This window comes from Myotis nattereri, assembly GCF_964212035.1.
Source record: "Myotis nattereri genome assembly, chromosome: 10".
Taxonomy (NCBI): Eukaryota; Metazoa; Chordata; class Mammalia; order Chiroptera; family Vespertilionidae; genus Myotis; species Myotis nattereri.
In genome coordinates this window covers 52,952,001-52,974,612 of record NC_138085.1, presented here as the reverse complement: position 1 = coordinate 52,974,612, position 22,612 = coordinate 52,952,001, and the positions used below count along the sequence as shown (strand labels likewise).

At 39.1% G+C, this 22,612-nt stretch overlaps 1 protein-coding gene across 1 annotated transcript in view; it reads right to left on the bottom strand.

Moving 5' to 3' along the window:
- EFEMP1 (EGF containing fibulin extracellular matrix protein 1) overlaps nucleotides 1-22,211 on the bottom strand; it is a 69,959-nt gene extending 47,748 nt beyond the window's left edge. The window contains exons 1-4 of the mRNA XM_081101324.1: nucleotides 22,059-22,211; nucleotides 20,800-20,887; nucleotides 15,641-15,689; nucleotides 15,059-15,469 (exon numbers count right to left, since the gene is read on the bottom strand). Coding sequence (XP_080957450.1) covers nucleotides 15,059-15,469; nucleotides 15,641-15,689; nucleotides 20,800-20,880 — 541 coding nt within the window. The 5' untranslated portion in view covers nucleotides 20,881-20,887; nucleotides 22,059-22,211. The remainder of the gene's footprint in view (nucleotides 1-15,058; nucleotides 15,470-15,640; nucleotides 15,690-20,799; nucleotides 20,888-22,058) is intronic.
- Nucleotides 22,212-22,612: the final 401 nt, after the last annotated feature.

Sequence of the window (22,612 nt, the reverse complement as noted above, 5' to 3'; positions counted from 1 at the left end):
AGGCATGTGGGTACATGCTAATCTGCAAAATAAAGAGAGTTTTGTGTTTGCTCATAAAGTTTTTGTTTCCTGGATATTGTTTATTTGTAGAGTAGAATAAAGGAGGATTTTAATAAAAAGAAGTTTTAAAATCAAAGGATATAGTCATAATTATTTAGGAGTGGTTTTGGAAAAGATTGATAGCGTTTTAGAAGTCCTAGTCCATGAAGAAGAAAAGGGTAAAAATTCATATAAAAGGAACTGTGAGAAGCAGCAAGGTTCTTCTTTTGGACAGTAGTTTGCCTGTTTCAACCACACCCATCAGGCTGTATGTATATCTGAATGAGTCATCCGGTCTCCTACACTCTTGGGGAGGTGGGTGCATTTTGCTTTTTAACTTAAATTTTGCTTTTTGAAACTATTTAAAATTCTAGATTTAACTCTAAAGATTTGGTTGGAATCAATTCAGGGGGAATTTTAGTTATGGATGTGGTAGGCAGCTTTTGACATGGCTCTCAATGATCCCATTCTTCTGGCATCCTTGCCCTTGAATGTGGGCTGGATATAGTAACTGGTTCCTAATGAACAGAATATGGCAAAAGTGATCATTTGTCACTTCATTGGTTAAGTTACAAAAGACTGTGACTTCAGTCTCATTAGTACTTTCTCTCTTGCTGACATCTTCTCCGGCCCTTCACTTGCTTACTCTAATGAAGAAGACTGCCATGTTGTAAGATGCTCTTTGGAGAGGTGTATGTGGCAAGGTACTGAAGGAGGAAAAGAGGCAGGAAGTGAATCCTGCCAACAACTATTAGTGAGTGAGCTAGGAAGTGGATCCTTCAGGTCAAGCCTGAAGACAGCTGCAGCCTTGGGAAAGACCCAAAGCCCAAGGACTCAGCTCAGCCATACCTGGATTCCTTACCTAGAGAAACTGTGAGGTAATAAATGTCTGTTGTTTTAAGCCCCTACATTTTAGGGTAATTTTTTAGATGGCAACAGATAGCTGGCTCATAGATCTCCTTATGTGATAGGTAATGATGCATAAGCTCAGAAAAGACTGATTGCTTTGACTGTAAGCATAGTTTGAGACTGAGACTGAAAAAAATCCCAAAATGTGATATGAACAAACTCCTAAACTTTAAACAGATTGTTCTTTGCTGAAAGGTACTCATGTTCCCCAATGACAGTAGGAAATCATTTGAAATCAAGGAATTAATAATAATGAGCCTATAACATTTAGTGTTATCACCTTTACATTTTAAAGGAGTTTAATGCATGCAAAAAGTATATTTACATACCAAAATAAAAACTCCTTTCTAAGCTAGGATTGAAATGGAGTCCTGGGCTGTAGCATGAATCATAATAATTACCCAAGTCATTGCCCAGGGAAAGGACACCAGTGATTTAGTCCAGACTTCTTTTAGCAAACAACCAGCACAAGGTGTGAACTGTTTTTTCAATAAAGATTCAGGTTCTTAGAACTATCTGCTTTTTGTTTCTGAGTCATTAATGCTATTATAATCACAGAATTCACCTGCATTTTTCCCAGTGCAGATTTTAACTTGTTCTGGCATGCTTTCCCGATAAACTATTTGAAAGACAAAGAACTACTATCAACAAAAACAGCTGAAATTCTAGGCATGTATCAATCAAGAACCATATAGGCTTGTAATCTAGACAAAGTGCTCTCTCTCTCTCTTTCTAAAATTATGTTGAATAAGAGGTGGAAAGGACAACTCATTTTTCACAGCTGAGAAACCAGAGGCCCAGGGAGATTAACTGGCTTCATGTCGTCAGAATTACTTAGGGGATGACGTAGATAGGAACCTTTGTCTCTTGCTGAGTTTCATGGGGTTTTGCCACTCTTTGCTGCCAAGGACTACTTTCTGGGATCCTCAAGCACTCAAGCACTAAAAACATTCCACTACATGAGAAAATTCTATTAATTAAGAAGGAAGGGAAATATCTATGTGTTACAGCTGTAGTTATTACAATGGAATTTATATCAGAGAAACTGAGTATGTAACCAGAGGAGAAAAATATATTTTTGGGGAAAATACTACATGCAAATCTAATTCTATCCAAATTATACCACATTTTGCTAAATGCAGAAAATAGAGAATGAGGAATCACTAGACCTATCAGCTTCTTGTCGGGAAGAACAAACTGTGAGCTACTAGGAGATGGGCTCTGTATGTATCAACAAACTCTGGGAGATTGTTAGAAATGTGGAATCTTGGGCCTCTCTCAGACCTACTGATTCAGAATCTTCATTTTAATAGGACCCCCAGAATATATGCATGTTCATTAAAGTTAGAAAAGCACTGGTTTATCACACAGAATATATAGGAGATTCTCCAAAACATATTAGTCAAATGAATCGCAATGTAAAAAACTCCCATAGTCAATTTTGTAAAAACAGAAAAACTGATTTATTCAGGTGTCATTTTTTCTTTTTCCTTCATCAGTTTTCTTAGGGAAAAATGCATTTATGTGTATATACATAGGTGGAAAGTGGTATCTCATACCATTTTATGAGATACTGCAGTAGAACCTATTTTTGATTAGTATAGTCTTATGCTTGCTCAATGTGCTTTACTCTCCTATCTTCTCATTTTTTATCTTCCAGTTCCACTCTACATATTTTTCCCCCCTGCCTCTCATTCCTCTTACAGCTTGCTGTTCCCATCTCTCAGGGTAAGAATTAGTTCCTAGATGAGAAAGATAGTGCTCAGCTGTTTGCTCTACTTTGCGTTTTCCTCCACAAATGTGTGAATACATTCTTGGCCTCTACCCTAACAGGTATTCAATGCATTTTTGTTTTTCCTTAGATGATTGATCTTTATACCGAGTGATGTGTAGTGATGGTAGGTGGTGTTGAGGAGAGAGTGTCACTGTTACTTGAGTCACTCAGCAGAGGAGCCAGGGAAGTCCCACAGCTGGCTTCACAGTTTCATCCTAATAACATGTGGTATATATACTTAGAATCAATCAATGGGCAAGCAGTATTTAGATAGTGAATTTTTAGTGATGGCAGTTTCCCAGTTGTGATCTTTGTGGTTGAAAGGTTCACCTAAGTATAATGGAGAAGAGGGAAAGTGGTATTGCCTTTCTGCTGAGTTAGTTGACATAACAGTGATGTGTCATCTATTAGAATAATGTTTAAATGCAGCTCTCCAAATCAATTGCAAAGACTAGGTCTGAATTTGAATGTACACTGATTCTTGTTTTTCTAATTCGAGATCTACACTGAGAAATAGGCAGACCCATTGCTTTCAGTTAGTTTTGTTCACTTCTCGAGACCTTTCTTGATTTTGTTAAGTTCATGAGAAAATTGAAAAAATATTCATATTTAATCAAATAATTCATGTAATCTTCCTTTTTGTAGACTTTCTTATTTTCTCTTGTCACTCTAAACTGTTCCCTAAAGATGAGACCATGGAACTGTGTATTTTACAATACACAGTTAAAACCACTTTGTAATAGATTCATAATACTTTTGGTAATTTGTAATTCTGCCTACTCCTGACTTTGATATTATGGTCATATTTTCCAACAATTCTTTAAAACTCTTCATCAGAGCCCCAATACTGCTTGTGGCCAGGTTTTTACAATGACAACTAAATAGCCCAAGCTCTTTTTCTAATAGAGTGATATTCTGATAGTCTATTTGGGGTATTAACCACATGTGATAGCTTGTTTTATTGGAAACTATTGTTCTGGCATGTTTATACAATCAATTTTTCTGATTTAAACTGAAAAATCAATGAGAAGATTTTTTAGTTAGAGTTGATTTCTAATTTACAATGGTTTTGCTATTTAACATTTTTTTTGAATGAGCTATTTCACCAAATAATCTTTCCTGGTTTTTCAGAACAATCATTACCTGCTTGAATTGCACCACAATTAAATTTATTTTTTTTTACTTAGCTTCTATTTTATCATTAGCTTTTTTTCCCCCCATTCACTAAATAAGGGAGGTCACGCAGTTGAAGTTCAGAACAAAGCCTTGCATCTTTGCCAGACTGTTTGGGAGGATTCTTTTCTCTGGTTACCTCCCTGGATTAGGGTTCTTCTGATAAGCTAGGTTGTGAACTATTTTTACAAAAAGGGCCCACAGTTTTTACTGGGAAAGTTTAATTATTCATGAATGACTAGAAATTTCTGCTTTGCTTATTCAGTGGCATTTTATTCTGGGCTATCTCCTGACTAATATAATTTACTGAACTCTGAGAATGAAAGAGCTTGGGGATTCAGTATCAGCCCCAAATAAGTTATTTTCTAATCCAATCTATGATGGTGTACCTAAAAAGTTTTGTTAAAAATTCAGTTGCTCATTATAAGATTACAAAGGTGGGTCAGGATGGAATCCAGATAAATCTTTAAGAAAGATTAGTAAAAAAAAAAAAAAAAAGGCCAGAATGTTGCAAAAGTGTTAAGGCAAGATAGCCTTAGAGATTATGCCTTAATACCTGCACTTCTATTTGGTGGACCCTTTCTAAATTCTATCTAACAAAGTTTTGTTGATTTAATTGTGTAGTAGCTGTCCAAGGTGCCCTATTCTCTTGTGATAGGTAGAATTTAGAAAGCAGTTTCTAGTGTGGAGTTTATGAGAATAATGAGAGGGGAGCTGTGTTCTGAACCATTTTAGAAGCTTTATCGGCTTTGATTAGTTTAATTTTGGTACTTGTTACTTTCCTACCAAAAATAATGGCACGCTCTGTGATTGTGCACCTCTGTATATATGAGCATGAACTTGAGTGGGTATACTGGTATGTGTGTGTGTGTGAGTATTAATAGTTGGAATAAACTATATCTAGGCAAGAATGGGTATATTTAGCTTGCATAGACAGGTATCTTTTAACAACTTCCTTTGGAATCTCCTTTCCTATTTTAGATGAGGTATATCTGATATCACAAACTGCTCAGGTGAGAACATGGATAAGGAGAGAAAAGAATCTTACACAACAGTGTCTCCTTAGACCTTAGTTACAGAAAATAGTGATTAGAAATAAATTCACTGGTGGGTTTTGCAAAGTCAAATGATGCTGATATCTAAATTGCTCACATATTTTAGAATGATTAAAGTTGATCTAATTCTCTAAGAAGGCTCTTGAAGTCAACAACAATTTGAAAGATTCAATAGCAGACTCTGAAAAACAGACATATACTGCTCTTTCTAATTTTGGTGTATTAAAAGATATTGAAATATTTAAGTTTTTTCAGTGAATACAACAACAATGTAATGGCATGCTTGTTTTGTGAATGCACATATGAGAGGAGGACTTGCTACAAAGTATTTCACAAGTGAAATCTAACCAATCACTGTTAAACAAAATTTGTGCCCTAATATGGATTGTGATAGACCTGGTCTCCAGGGTGGACACTGAAGAGGACCCCTGGAGTTGTTTCCCACTTTGGATTGTGTTTCACACCTGAACTCAAAGAAGTAGGATTAGATTCCTTGCAGCACACACAGATCCTTAGAGTGAAAAACTTATTTCACTACAGTCCCTGGAGCTTTTTGAGATTTAACTATATATGCACAAAGGTAGTTCCAATTCCCGTCATGATTCTCACTTTAGCTGGGCATACATAAAGCTATACACATAGCTCTTAATGGTTTTCTCTAGTTCCATTCCCTACAGTTCAACTATAAGCTAGTTACCAGCTCTCAAGGGGTCTTCAGTAAGCTGATTTCTTTTTTCCCGGGCCCCTGGGGTCTAAGGATTTCATTCTCCCTTCTCTAGCAATTCAGCTCTTCCTTCTTTGGGACTAGCTAAGAACTGAGCTTCTTTAAGTCACCTACATCCAACTAAGTGACTTTCCTGGATTCTACCCTTTACATTTGAAAGTAGATTTTGAAAGGATAATTTCTGTCCTGCAATAGAGGGAAATGCCCAATATAGATTGTTCTGATCCCTTCTTCCTTTCTTACTCTTATCGTGTAGAGCTTTAAGTGTCCTGCATTTCTTCATAATATCAGACAGCTCACATAAATATTTACCAGCCTTACGATTATTCTCTTCAAATATCATTAATATTAACATTTCCCCAATTCAACTGTATCATCATTATTCACCATTAGATTTTAGGAAGGATATATTTGACACAGAGATTCATTAAATGGCTTGCCAGACAGTTAACAGATTTTAAGTATTTCCAATTACTAGTCTTGCTCTAGGAATAACAGCAACCTGTTTATTCACCAATGTTTATAAAAAACCTAACAATTTAAGACATAAAAAATAGACTTTATAGCTTCTTCTTTCAAGTGGATTAAGCTTCAAGTGGGAATAATATCTAAGCCTTCCAAAATTAATGAGAAATTTGAAAACATATAGTTGGGAAATACACTTTATATCCGTATGGTACTCTATGGCTGATTTTCAAGGGTAGTTTTAGAACTCACAGTGAACTCTAAGCCTGCATTCTCTGATGATTAAAAACCATTCATTTATTTATGTTCTGGCTGAGTGGCTTAGTTGGTTGCAATATCACCAAAATGTCTTGGGAGGTTTTGATTCCCAATCAAAGCACATACTTAGGTCAGAGTACATACCGGTCAGAGCATGTGATAGGCAACCAATTTATGTCTCTCTCTCTTCCTTCCTCTCTCTCTAAAATCCATAAACATATCCTTGGCTGAAGATTAAAAAATGAATAAAAACCATACATTTATTCAAACACACACACATATACATATACACACCAAACATTTGCTTAGTGCCTATTCATTAATAAGTAAAATGGGACACAATTTGAGAAAATATTTAGACAGAGCTGGTGGAACACGCTAGTGTTTTGTTGGGGAGTTACTGAAGATGGAACTCGTAATAGATGTTTTCTGTGTAGTGGCTCCGTATCATGTGTACTTTCTGATTCGGTCTCTCTCGCCTACCCCACCCTTGCTTTGTTAGCATTCCTATGAGCAGCACACTGCTTCTGGGGGACTTTCCTGGGAAACCACTATTAAGACATATGGAACTTGGGGACACAATGCTGCTTTGTGTTGTTCTGCTTGGCTACACGATGGTTACTTCCTCTGCTATTTGGACCTCAGTTTCCTCATCAGACCTTCCAATTTCCCCTTATCATCCTCTCCTAAATGGGCCATTCTAGGGAGGAACCAGACTTTTGCTCTTGACCACATTTCTGGGGACATATGTGGGTTTTTTTTTTTCTGTCCAAATATGGATTTTAGTAAATTGTAAGGCAACCTATGTCACACACTATTTTACTTCTCTTTTTTGGCACTTTATCATGTACTTCTTGTGATGTACCATGTCTTTACTTTATTGAACTGTTCATTTCTTTTATTGTTATTTGCTAACTCATGGGTCAATGATGCAAAGTTCCATAAGGATTATGACTACTCCGTCTTTCTAACGTGATTCTATCAAAGTGCCTTGCAACAGAAAGTGGTTCTCAAACTTGATCAAATTTATTGAACACTAACTGAATGGTTTTGTATTCTGTTTGATCAACTTCACTTGCAGTATTGCCTGGTTACCCTTGACTAGTACAGATGTACAATTATTTTAAAGGTAGTTCAAGTTTTAGAATTTGAATTAGCCCCAATCTCAAATTTTTACCCTATTTAGTACACATTTACATAACATTGATTCACTATGTCTCCCTTCTTTTAATCTGTGGTCATATGAAATTGATGGCAATTAGCCATCCATGCTGCTGCCAGTATCCTAGCACTCAGCCTTCCTTTCATGTAATTTCTTCATTTCTTTATTAAATGTTTACAAATCATTTAGGTTCAAGCTGAAAGCCTGCAATTGTGGGTAAATGCTTGCAATGATAGCTGTTTTCTTGTGCCAATATTTGAATGCAGTTTTCTTGATCAGTTTTATTTTTGAGTGCGCAATTTGCAGTTACCTCCTGGAAAATGAAGAAGGCTAATGAATTTCAGATGTGGCGTGAATTACTTATTTGTACATTCATGCAAAATCAAATGCATTTGTGGCAAATTTTGTTTACTCTGGTTTCAAAGAATAAAGTTGTGCCAGTAATTCAACAAGTGCAAAGGCAATCTTTACAAATGGGGCAACTTGTTGATTTCAGAGAAGAGAGTCGGAGACTTTCTGGTGGAGAAAGAAAGAATGAGCTAGTACCAGTGCACATTCCTGAAGTCACCCCGGCTTACAATTCTACTCTAATCTGCTTCTTTTTGTTTCTATGAGGAGGGGGAATTCATTTCATAGATGAAGTGTTAACAAGAATCTTCTTGTCTTTGGTGGGAAGTAAATCTTTGATTAAGTTTAAGATACTTATGTGAATATTCTTCTAGTATCTGATGATATTCATAGAGTCTAAATAGAATGGGATGTCAGCTGTGCAGATGGTATTTTGATAACCAAAAAATGCTTTAAACACAGTCAAAGTCAACCTCTTCTTTTGTTACTCATGAACTGAACCTCCAAACAGCATTGCCTCATCTCACAAGTTTATGCCATGAGCATAAACAGTCTGCCTATGGAGGGGATGGGTATCTCTTTACACCAATCATATTACCATACCCATAACATAGCTTAGAATTTTACCTACTGACAATTTAAGGGCAGTTATAGTATTTCACATTTGCAGGTTTTATAGAGAGGTGTAAGATCTTGTTTTCCTTCTTTGCCTTTTCCTCTAGATTGCACTTACTATGTCCTTGGTTTAGGGATAGAGTCCTAACCAGATTCAGTAGGTCTGATGTTATAAGTTACTGGATGATGCTTCTAGTTTGAGATCACACTTAGGGAATCATTGAGTTAGGTGGTTATATGGAATAATCTTTCGTGGAAGAGTAATCACATTGATCTCTTCCATTCTTCCATCTCAAATAACTGTCATTCATTTTTTTTATGAAGGAATTTTAAGGATACCTTCTGACTTGTATGAATCAGATTCCTGTACATAGTGTTCACAAATGTAGATTAAAAATGAGTCTTAAGTTAATTAAAAATTCAGTGACTACAATATTTGGTAAGTTATGAAACATTGCTAGATTTTTCAGGAGGAAATCAATAATTTCTATTACACTGCATCAGCTTATTTAAAAAGGAATCAAGCTTTCCCTATAAACTTAACTCCTATCTGTTGATGGGCTTTAGAGAATTTTCAGGTACTCAAAGGTAATTAACAACTAAAAACAACAAAGAACGGTAAGCAGGCTAAATACCCATTTTACTTTCTGCTTGAAGTATTTATTTTCTGTTAATATCATAATTGACTTGATTATAGTGTTCCTTTTGCAAAATATCTATTTTCTGAGATCAAAGCTCTTTGGGAGGAGACTGCATAATTATATGTAACAAAAATTAAACATTTCCTCACAAACTAACAAAAGCAACCAGAGATTCTAATGACATTAGTGAGGATCAACAAAAGGGTAGCATTTGGAAGTTGTTTGGCAATGACAATGCAAGGTATGCTGAGCCAATTGGTTGCACTATAATTTACAAATCCTCTTCTGGATATGAGATCATTGAAGTTTCAAATGAAAGAAGTACAAAAAAGATGTTCCTAGCATCTGAGAATCTGTATATGTTAGTTCAAGTTTCTCTTTTTTTAAGTGGATGTATAGAGAATAACTTTTTTTTCAAAATAGTATTTTAGTTATCCTTATGTTTTATGAAGAAATGTGTGGAAGATAAAAGATGGTCCCCAAGAGGTAGTTTTTTAACCATGAGTATAATTTTTGTTCCAAAAGGCATTTTTTTCCTTTTTAGGTTTTTAATTGCTTCTGTGTCTTAGATGATAAAGATAAAAACAAAATAAAATAATTGAAAACATAGTTAAAATTTTTAAAAGTAAACATTTGGGGGAAAATTAATTGAAGCATGGTATTTAATTGTGTGATAAAATTTTTCCCTGCAGTAATGTGGTAAGATGAGCTAACTGCTGTATGACATGTATCTAAGTATGTAGGTACTGATGTCTAGGTATCCTACACATGTGATCTAGAACAATGTGGAAACAGCTCATGGATAGATTGGCAAGTGGGAAAAGAAAGGCTCTGTCCAGCGTAAAAATAAATGAGGTTTAGTTTTTGAAAGTTTAAAACAAACTTAAAAAAACAGTTCCATTAGACAAACAATACCTTAACCTAAACAAAAAAGGCTGTAATATTGGGACTTTCTCACTCTTGTCTGTGAAGTCTAGGAGATTTGATTATTGGGGGTTGCTGGGGTGATCAGCTATCCATTTGCCCAGGACTGAGGCATTTCCAGGGTTGTGGGGCTCTCTGTTTTCAAAACAGAACAGTCTCGGGTAGACAGGGATGGTTGGAAACTCTACGGTATGTTTTCGCCTTATATAATACAAGCCGGGAACTGCATTCTGGATTTGGTTCATAATCAGCTTCATTAAGCATTTGTAGTGAGTTCTTTTTTAAAAAAATTTTTTTTATTGATTTCAGAGAAGAAGGAAGAGGAAACATCAGTGATGAAAGAGAATCATTGATCAGCTGCCTCCTGCACACCACCCACTGGGGGTCAAGACTGCAACCCAGCCATGTTGCCCTGACTGGGAATCAAACCGTGACTTCCTGGTTCATAGGTTGACGCTCAACCACTGAGTGACACTGGCTGGGCAAGTTCAGTTTTTGATGGAGCAGTTTCTTTAGCAGGTTAGTAATGATACCTATAAATCCTCAATAAGTTTAGTAGTTGATTAATTACTAGTTATACAAAATAGCCTATGTTTAATTTTTCAAAAGTTCAATTATGTAAACAAATTCCTTCAAATTGGGCAATCAATGTCTTCTCTTGTCAGTTCCCAAATGCTTTTTTTTTTTTTTTTCCCCTACAAGAATGGGACTCTTAGAAAGTTGTATGTGATTAAAAATCCTTTCTCAACTTGAACTAGTGACTTCTAACTCCATCTCCTTTGAGGAAGAATACATAGAAACTATGCACTTAAGATGTAGAAAAATAAAGTGAGTCATCAAAGGTCCAATTCTCTTTTGGAGGAGATGAATATCTGTTGTTTTTGAGGCAGATGATAGCACATGGAGAAACTATTAATTTATAAAACTTTACTTATCCAAGACTCCAGGTATGTAACAATGACATGATCTTCATGTAATTATAGAGCTGCCACCTGTCATTTGAAATTGGAATAGTTCCCCCAGGACATGAAAAAAACCTGTTCATATGGATTGATATTTGGATGTTATGTTGCATTTTAAACCCCTTGTTTTTGCACAAAATTTAAAAACTCTGGAAAATTTTAAGAAAAGGAATAAGAGGAACGTGTTTTCACGAAATATTAAAACATAGACAGCTGGTTAAATATATATTTATAAAATAGAATGTATTTAAAAATACTATTTAAATTATTAGGTGTCACCTATGATTGGTAATAGTGCATTCAAAGGCACAATTGACTTTAATGCTGAAACAGTACAGATTTCAGCCATTACATAAAGATGTCCTCAGCTTTAAGTTATGTAATGATAAATTGTACCTGTTGAAAAAAATATGTGGAAAAAAGAAATAATTTTAATACAAATATGACTCATCTGGAGGCATTCATTTATTCTTATATAGTGACCATGGTAAATGCATTTGGATTACTGGACATAAGTATGCATCATTTATAAGGGAGTGGAGATCTTTATTAAAACAGAAGGCTCCTCAAACTCCACAATGATGTCAGTAATAGAGGTCCACATTATTGTTTTAAGCAGAGATCCCCACTATTTCACATCAGTTATAAAACATTATTTTGTGTTGCTGGCCTGAAATGAGAATGTCATACATCTGTAGGCAATTAGAAGAAGCTGGACTGCATGTTTGATTAGCTCAATAATAAACGAGCATAAGTGTGACTCGACTTGTTAGTCAGATTCCCTAGACAGATTATCCTGTTGTTATCATATGAAATAACCCCCTTTTATCAACAATTAAGTAAATCCACATTTGTGGGCACTTTTTAAAATCTGTGAGGTTGGAAAATCCAACTTAAGTCGTAAGTCAGCCAAAAACCTTTTAACCCTGCTTCTAATTATACAGATCTTCCCCACCCCCTCAATCCCAAGTTGTAGAAATTGGTTGAATTATGCAGAATAGTTTGGGAAATACCCTGTGTACAACCAATAAGTATATAGCATCTACCATAAGAAAGGCATTTACTAATTTTAGCTTATCACTATACAAATTTCCCAAAGAAGTAAGAATTATAACTGTTTTAATATGTGAAAAGTAACTTCTTTGTAAGATAGCCTAAATCTTTTTTTAAAAATATGTTTTCATTAATTTCAGAGAGGAAGGGAGAGGGAAAGAGAGATAGAAACATCAATGATGAGAGAGAATCATTGAATGGCTGCCTCCTGCATGCCCCACACTGGGGATTGAGCCTGCAACCTGGGCATGTGCCCTGACCCAGAATCGAACAGTGACCTCCTGGTTCATGGGTTGATGCTCAACCACTGAGCCACACTGTTTGGATTAGGCTCGATTTTTTTAAAGAAAAGATCTCATTTTTATTATTCACATATTACTATACAGTTTCTACTGTAACCAATGAATGTTGTAAGTTCTGAATATATTTTATTCTAGAACTTGTTCATTTGGTTATAGGTATCATTTTTGAATTCAACCACAATTGTCAATGATGGACTATAAACTACTTTAGGAAATAACCCTTCATTTATTTGAGTGTTTTTTTCTCCTAAGTACCAGTGAAATATACATCTGAAGTATAAAAAATAATTCAGCATATAAAAGTCATACTTAAAACATTTCAGAAAAACATTTCAGTTTTAGGAAAAATATCACCAAACCTTCTAATATAATTATATATTTCAATAACAAGTAAAATTGGTATCTTAAATAGATGCAGGTATTTTTTAAATCAATATTCACTAACACACACACACACACACACACACATAACCTCATGAGGTTATCTCCTTGACAAAATCCTAAACTAAATATCAGAATATTAAGCAGATGCTGAGGCATTCATCATCAATATTGGAATTCTGACTCATGACAGTAACACAAAACAGATGTTCATATGATGGGCTCTCTGGAAAGTGACACCATCACAGCTCTTGTTGTGGGGTACTTAAAACTTGAACACAAAATATCTATATATATAAAACCCTAATATGCAAATAGAACGAATGGTGGAACAATCGAACAACCAAACAACTGGTTGCTATGATGTGCGCTGACCACCAGGGGGGAGTGTGGAACATGACGGGCGTCAGCAGCAGGTGGCAGAGCGCTGAACATGGCAGGCATCAGCTGCAGTGGGATGGTGGAGCAGGTGAGCGAGGGCGCCAGACCAAGGCAGGGTGCTGGTCACTGTCATTGGGGCAAGCCTCTGGTGGTTACTGAAAATTCTCTGTTACTGCGTGCTGCGGTCCCGCCCGGCACTCGCACTTGCTGCCGGCACCAGCCCCGCTTGCACCCGCTGCCAGCGCCTGGCGCCGGCCCTGATTGCTCAGCGCCATCAGCAGGTGGGAGCGGCAGCTACACCCCCCATCACCCCTCAAGGCTTTTCCACCTCCCCCTGCTCCTGAGGGGCAGTAGGGGCCAGCAGCCATTGCTCGCACCTGCTGCTGGTGACAGCCCCACTTGCACCTGCTTCCAGCGCCGGAGCTGCCGCTTGCACCCACTGCTGGTGCTGGCCCCAATTGCTCTGCACCCTCAGCAGGTGTGAGCAGGGCCGGCACTGTCAGCATGTGGGAGCGAAGGCGGTGGGAATGGGGCTGCCGGCAGACAGGGGACCGGGGGCTGAGGTGGGAGGGGCTGGGCAGGGGTGCAGAGGATGGGCTGAGACCTGCCCCTGTGCCCACTGCAGCCTCACAGCCCACAGTTCCTTTCAGGGTGCACAAATTTGTGCACTGGGCCCCTAGTAAAATAATAAAAGTCAGAACATGATAGATTTCCATTTAAAATCTACTACCTCTTATATAAGAGATGAAACTCAACACTGGTGAATGAGGGACAGCATCCCAGGAGACCAGAAGATGCTTTTTTCACTTAATGCAGCAGCTAGGTGATCCCAATTGAACTCCTCAGTGTTGAGGGAGGAAGGTGCTCTCTTCCTCACTCGTGAGTAGGTAGAAGGTAAGAACTCCTAGCCCTTTCCATTGACCAATGTGTCCCTGGCATTTATGGCGTAATAGGAGGTCTACTCAGTTAGCCCTGCAATGAAAAAGGAGTCTGGGACTCCTGCGGCCTAGCTCAGTAACACAATCTCCACATCAAGCAGATCTGAAAGGGTTTGTCAGGTAGGAAGAGGGAAACAATCCCTTAGCATAGTCCAGTTAGCTACTATCCTATGTGTCTTCAAAGCCCAAGATTCTTATTGCTTTGCTAGCATGAGTCTACAGCTATTTCTAGAATACACAGTGATGTGTACTCTTTGTGACAATAAACAGAAAAACCCAGATACATGGTGCCATTTCATATGTGAAATGTGTTCAAATGAGAGCTTTAAAAGACATGTGAGTATGAGTGGGGGAAATGATACTGAGAAGCAGGAGTCCCATTTCTTTATCCCATAATATGGAAAAAATGTCAGTGGTAAGTTCAATGAAAAGAAAACTTGAGAACCCAGAGGGGGATATTTACTAGTATGGAGTAGCTTGGCAGAACAATGTCAAATTCCCATGGATAACCTGACTGCTCCTTCTGACAGCTGTAACTCTGGCCCTGTCTGCCAGGTCTTAAGGCTGGCTCTGCACTCACCATCTGTGTGACCCTGGGATTTCAAACTTGACTGCATGCTGGAACCACGTGAGGAGCTTTAAAAAATGCTGATGCCTGAGATTGTTATTGAATTGGGCTGGGGTGTGACTTGAACGTAGAGGACTTTTAAAGGCTCCCAAGTGACTCTAAATATGTGCAGCTAAAGTTGAGAACCACTGGTGACCTCTCTGAGTCCTCATTTGTAAAATGACGACTATGCAGGAAGCAACTACCTTTTAGGATTATCGCAGGCAAAGCATTTAGCACAATGCCTGGCACATGTGAGAAGCTGTCAAAAATGTGTGAGTTGTTATTTTCACCATGTGGTGCACTTGGGCAAGAACCTATTTGTTAGTAAAAGAAGTCACGCTTACCTTGGCAGATGTTATGCTCACTCTGCTCATAGCCTGTTGCACACTGGATCCTGTGAGAAGGGTTGGAGGGAATGCGCTGAGGGTCAGCTGGGTTCCGTCGGATAACAAAGTTATTTCGGCCAGTCTGCACTTCTGGACCTGCAACTGCAGCAGCACTGGCGACATAACCAGTCCCAGGCACCACTCCACTGGATGCCATGCCACTGGCTGCTACACCCCCAGCTGCACCCGAGGTTGCAACTGCATTTGCAGCTGCACCCACAGTTTCAGCTGCTGGTGTTTCTTGCTGAGGCTGTTCATTATTGACAATAATCTGGGCTGTTTTAGGAAGGCAGAGGTATCCTCCATAGTGGTTGACACATTTCATTCCACCTTTGCAGGCATCTGGGACAATGTCACATTCATCAATATCTGTGGTGAATAAAAAAATAAGTCAGGAATCTTCGTAGGGGGAAAATTGAACATGTACATATATGCTCATCTATTTTTTGGTATAATACAAACAGTACAGGAAGAGTGGCATAAGATGAAGAGTGACACAGAAAGCTATGTTCAGATGGGAAGTCTTTGAAGTTGGCTCACCTTTGCATTGCTGTCTTACAGGATCCCACTCATAGCCATCTGTGCATTGCTGTGAAGAAAACATCAAGATGGGGCCAGGAGACAGTTAGTTGGTGTATCCAGTCCCTAGGAAGTCACTCTAAAAGTGTTATTCTTATGGCAACAATCTTTGCACTAGCTTCCTAGATAGATGATGAGATGGGTAGTTTAACATTCTCTAGCTTTTCTTTTCTTTCCTCCTTTCTTCCTTCCTTCCTTCCTTCCTTCCTTCCTTCCTTCCTTCCTTCCTTCCTTCCTTCCTTCCTTCCTTCCTTTCTCTCTCTCTCTCTCTCTCTCTCTCTCTCTCTCTCTCTCTCTCTCTCTCTTTCTTTCTTTCTTTCTTTCTTTCTTTCTTTCTTTTTTAAAGACAAATCTATGCATTGTCCTGCTTGAGGCCTCCCTTCCCAATCATTAGCTGCCTCAACTCTACTGTTGTGTTTGATATAATCACCCATGACCATCTTGGAATTCTTCCCTGTCTTGATACTAATTTCCAATCTCTCTGACTGCTCTGGTCTTTTTTGCTTTATTTGCTTCTTCTTCCACATTGTAAATTTTATCCCCCCCGCCCCCCTCCCCCAAAAAAATCCAACTGAGTTCTTTTTTTTCAACCCTTGACTCTTCTCTTCTTTCTCTCTCCAAAGCATTCCAGCACCTGGCTTTCCTTATCATTCCCATTCAGCTGGGTTCAGAGCCTCCCTCTCACACCCTGGCCTGCCTCCTAGTTTCAATTCCCACAGGTCCTCTGGTTCACTTACTGAACCATCTATCAAGTACCTTCTCACACCATTCTAGTCCCTGGGAATGCAAAGATCATGAAGCCCTTTTCCCTGCCCTCAAGCAGTTCATGGGCCAGAAGAGGAGACAGACAGGTAGACAAATTGGAACAAGATGTTAGGTGCCATGACACAAGTATACATGTAGGTAGGAGTTGTGGACTCTGCCCAGGGATATGGTGGGCAAAATAGGATGGAAGGAAAGGCTCTGTGAGGGAGGCCACAAGTGAATGGGGACTTAGAAGAGTAAAATTGTTAAAGAGGGGATGGAGCTGCAAGTAGTCTTGGGTGGGTGGGTATAAGGTTAGAGTGGTAGAAAGGGCCAAATCTGGGAAACCTTTCTTTGGGACAGACAGGAACTGAATTCTTACTGAAGGTTAGTGAATCTCACACTGTATTATGGTTAAGAATCACCAAGGTGCTGGTTCCACCCAAAAGATCGGATTCTGGTAGGAGGCCTGGAATCTGAGTTCCTAACAAGCATCCCATATGATTCTGATACAGATAATCTAGGTGCTACTTCTATTTTATTTTACTTTTTATTGAATTTATTGGGGGTGATATTAGTTAAAAATTATATCAGTTTTATGTGTACAATTCTACACTAAATCATCTATACATTGTATATTGTACTGTGTGTTCACCACCTCAAGTCAAGTCTCCTTCTAACACGGTTTATTCCTCCTTTACCCTCTATTACCTCCCTCTACCTCTGTTTTCCTCAGGTAGTCACCATACTGTTGTCTGTCTATGAGTTTTTTTGCTTTTTGTTTTTTGCTTAATCCCTTCACCTTTTTCCCCCTCTCCTCAACCTCCTCCCCTCTAACAGCTGTCAGTCTGTTCTATGTATCTCTGAATTTGTTTCTATTTTGTTTGTTAGTTTATTTTGTTCATCTGATTCCACATATAAGTGAAATCATATGGTATCTGTCTTTCTCTGACCGGCTTATTTCACTTTGCAGAGGCTATTTCTTGAGGAAAGAAATATGCTTCAGGAAATACTGAGAAAAAGTATAGTAAACAAAAAAATAAATTATTTTAATAGAGCTGAGAGTTGCTTATGCACACAACAGATGCTTGGCAAGTAAATAGCTGAATGGAGACAGAGAGGTCAGATATTTTACTGATATCTGAAACTTAGTGGGGAACAACTAAATTTACTTTATCTCCTAAACTAATTTTTCCAAGTTTCCCAAACATTGTTCAAGAAAGACACTACCACCATTCTCGGGACTCAGGATTACAATTTTGACATCAGTATTGACTTTTCAAATTATTTTCCTTCAAGTTCTGTTGACTTTGTGTCCATTTCTGTATCTACCAATTAGTATAAGCCTTCTTGGCCTCATGAGCAGGCAAGGCTCCTTAACAGGTCTCCATATCACTACATGGTGCACAACAGCCTCCCTGGCAATCTTTCTTGTTCTCTTGGTTATGTTGTTACTCCATCTAAGATAACGGTTCTCAAACTGTGGGTTGCGACCCCTTTGGGGATCGAATGACCCTTTCACAGGGATCGCCTAAGACCACTGGAAGACACATATATAATTACATATTGTTTTTGTGATTAATCACTATGCTTTAATTATGTTCAATTTGTAACAATGAAAATACATCCTGTATATCAGATATTTACATTACGATTCATAACAGTAGCAAAATTACAGTTATGAAGTAGCAACGAAAATAATTTTATGGTTGGGGGTCACCACAACATGAGGAACTGTATTAAAGGGTCGCGGCATTAGCAAGGTTGAGAACCACTGATCTAAGAGATCACAGTGGCCTGCAGATCTCTCATCTCTCATTATTTTCATCTCCAGTTTCTCCCTACTACCCAGCTCCAGCCCATCTGACCTTGTCACCTCTTGGAATTGTCTCGGTTGTTTACACTTCTAGACTTTGATTATGACAATTTCTTTTCTTCCTGATTCAAGTGCCTCTTCAGCCTTTTTGGATTAATCCAAAGTCATTACTTCCTTCAAAAACCAGCACAGAGTTCTATCTCCTCCAATATTCCACCACTGAAATTAATTACCTCCTTGCTTTTCTATTGCTTTAGCAACTTGTATAACCTGTATAAAAATATTTGTACTTGCTTAGGAACTTTGTGGTTTTTAACAGTATCTTCCCAGGGTAAAATCCCTGAGGTTAAGGTCTGATTTTCTTAGTAAACAAATAAACTTAAATTCTTTTGATAGTAATGAGAACTGCTTATGCACATAGCAGACACTTGGTGAGTAACTGAATGCACCCTATCTTTAATATGGTGGGGGAATGCTATCTTATGGATATGCGCCCATCCTTCTGAAAAGTACCTCTTTCAAGCCACGAAAAATGGCAGTTCACTTAAATAATCTGCATGTTAATAGAAAAACTTCAGTTTACTATAGGTATTTAGTTCCAGTACCTTTAATACGGATCTACTATTATACAAGCCTAGAGTAAATTGAGCTAACCACTTGCTGGTTTTGTAGCCTTAAGCAAGTGCGATACTCTTCCAGACCTTCAGTTCTACTCCCAGCAGAGGGAAGATGATGCCACTTACCTTATACTTTGCTGTGAGAATGAAACGAGATAATGTCTCCACTGTGGGATACTTAAAAATAGTTACATCTTATTCTTCAACCACTAATCATTAGGCATACACAAGTCAAAAAAGAGAATAGATCTAATCTTAACACAAAAAGGATGACATATCTGGGAAATCTGTTGTCATAATAGTGAATCCTAGTGTGTAATCTTAAAACAATTGTATTTAATCCACAGGGAACTTTCTCTGCTAAAGGTGAATAAGATTTAGTGATTAGCAAAGGGGAGGGAGTATAAAACAAGAAATTATAAAAGCTATAAAATCTTTTATTAGATGAATATGAAAGTGGGTAGCTAATTTAACATTAGATCCCTAACTTAAACTAAGGTTTAATTTAGCCTGCATAACAAAACATTTTCAGTAGAAGATAAACAACACATGTATTCATTTCTCTTGCTTTATTTATCTTCAGCAGAGGAAGCAATTACATTTACCATTAGGTTAACAAAATATTTATATTAAACCCTATTTTGATTGATAGTTGATTTGAACAACAACAAGGAACATTTGCCAGATGAATACTATCATTCTAGTGATAATATGGTACCAAAAAAGTGATATAATGTTTATTATCAGTAATTGAGATTAGCTCACTTTTAAGAATTTTATTTTTAAAAAATTTCACATTTTTAAAAAAATATATATTTTATTGATTTTTTAGAGAGAGGAAGGGAGAGGGATAGAGAGTTAGAAACATCGATGAGAGAAAAACATCTATCAGCTGCCTCCTGCACACTCCCCACTGGGGACGTGTCTGCAGCCAAGGTACATGCCCTTGACCGGTATCGAACCTGGGATCCTTGAGTCCGCAGGCTGACGCTCTACCCACTGAGCCAAACCAGTCAGGGTGAATTTCACATTTTTCTAAATAGGATTACTTAATTTTAAATTGGAAACAAGTAAAAAAAAATGTGTTTTTCATATTCTGATTCAGGACAAATGTCATTTGCCTCACAACACTGATTAAAGAGTAAAGAACACAAAACAGAGGTGCAAACTCACCAGAAGTGAGGTAATTACCACCCTCTGTCCTCACCACATCCACTCCTGGCAGTGGGAGAGGTCAGATGATATTTTCAATATTTTAGTAAACATTAGTTATGCATACCCATGCACTTAACTAATTAATCAGATATTATCTGGAAATATCAGATATGCTAATTAGAAAATGCAAAATCAAATTTCACACAATGCATTTCAAAACCACTTGAGCAAATTCCACATCCTGGTAACACATATAGTTTATCGCAAGGGCATTTATATGAGTTATCAGTTATACTATAAATGAATATTAGCCTTTATAAAGTCAAAAAAGGCCACTTACCTGAGAACATAAGTCACATGTATAAATGAGGCAAAGTGCTTTTCTGATGTTTACTGATTTTGACTAAAGTCTTTCTCTGCCAGTTTTGGTTTCATCTGCATGTATGTAGGAATCCTGGTTTTCCAATTCCTGACACCCATTAATTTATTGAATGTGTTGGAAACATGTAGCTTACTTTGGTTTTCATTTTAAAATGGTTCTCTCTCTCTCTCTCTTGCCTTACACAGATCATTAATTACATTTTAGTCCCTATCTCAATTGGTAATCTAAATGAACTTTAGAAAGGACCACCTGCAATTTACAAGGAATCAAACGTGCACCGTGCTAAGGCATTGTTTATTACCCTCTGCGAGTGCAGCCCACATACACTGGCAAGAGTGGATAAAGTCTCCCTTGTGTCACAGAATCCCGCTGAACAGCACTTATCTCAAATTCCATCACCCCTTACCGTGTATGTGATGGTTTCCTCAGTGTCCTGTGACTTGACCAGCGCCAGAGTCAGCATAGATAGGAAAAGGGCTTTCAACATCGTGAATCTTAAAGAAAACACAGGACAAAGGGATGCTTAGTATCAGTTCCGGGCAAATAACAAAACTTTAGCTGTGAGGTAACAAGCAAGGAAGGAGGGCGGGGGGGGAAAAGCAGAGACTCCACGATACCCAACTTCAATCTACTTTCTCAACTCCCCACCCCCCTCCTCAACCTTCCAGTGGCCAAAGGAGGCACCAAAGTCTGTAACAGGGCTGCAGAGTTACATTTCACTTCACTCCATCCGGCTGTGCCAAACATATACAAAGGACACACAGCGTACCTTTCATACTGCACCTACACAACAGGCTCCAGAATGAGGCAGAAGGAAAAGAATTGAGGTAATTAATTTCAGAAGAGGTGGTATTTATTTATTTAATTACTTATTAGCAAGAGTGAAGGTGGGACAGCAAATCTCCTATCCCCTTGCACGTTAAGGCTTTTCCCTATAAGTTCACCTCCAGCTAGTGAAGTTCTTTGCACAGCTCAGGAGAAATACCTGCGAACCAATATGAATTACCTTGGCCTCACACTTAAAACTAAACAAAACACCACAACAAAACCTGGCAATCTCTTCCCAGTTCCAGAATACCTGCCCCTCAAGAGCTCCTTCTCTCGTCCCCCAGCACCAACTCTCAAAAGTGATATTTCCACGCCGTTCTCTGCGCGCGGCTTTGTTTAAAAGCGCCAGGTTGTGTGGAGGAGCGTCTGCTTCCCTTGTGCCTCGCTAGTTTCTCGGTCCCCGACACGCTACCTTCAGGACTGGGGCTGCCTAAGGCCTGAACCGGGGGACCACACCGAAGCCTGAGTTTCGGGGTGGCGGGCCTGGCGCCCCCAGTGAAGTGAGGTCCCTTTTCTCAACAGTAGGCTAACAGGCGGCAATCCCTGGAGCTGCTCAGCGCTCCAGTTTTTACCAGCGCCTGTGGAATCCAGGTGCGTCTTAAATCTCGCACATTAGCCCCTGAAAATCTCAAAATCTCGTTTAGGGGCAAAGCCCTGTCTGATGACTGTTGGCGCGCACACACATGCCCATGCAAACAGATGTCACCCTGCTACTGGCACATGCTGACAAATCGCATTCCCAGACCGCACACCTCCACCTCCCTTTCTGCCTGAGAGATCCTGCAAAGTCTGGGTCAGTTCTCGGGTACACTGCACCCCTCAGGTTACCCCACTTACTCGCCGGCGCGCAGCCCTGCGGGCACTAGGCGCAATGGTGTGACCCCCGCGTCGGGGGGCTCCTACCTGCGCGGCAGCGCAGCGCTCCGGACCCGGGCAGCGAGGGGAGAGTGCAGGGGAGGGCAGCCCCGTGGGTCTGAACTGGCGAGTTCTGGCAGTGGCTGCAGCCGCAGGAGGAGGAGGAGGAGAAAGGGAGGGAAAGGGGGAGGGCGAAGGAGGGCGGAGGAGAGAGCTGAGGGAGGCGCTTGGGCTGAGCCTAGCACTGCAAGCCGAGCGGGAGAGCGCGCTGCGGGGCTGGGTCCGCACCCCCTGGCCCAGGGCTCTCTCCAGCACCCCACCTATCCCTCCTCCCCAGTTCTCATGGGCCGGAACCCCAGGTCGAAGATGGCACGATTGGCATATGGGGTTTGCATCAGCCTTTGTGATGCTCCAGCCTCGGGGCAATTTCTGGTGCCTGTGGAGGGGGATACTCTCTGGAGGAGAGCTTTTGAGGGTCCTGGAAAATTGCTTAATTCCCCTCCCCCTCCCCCCAATTCCCCAGTGAATTCTAGGAG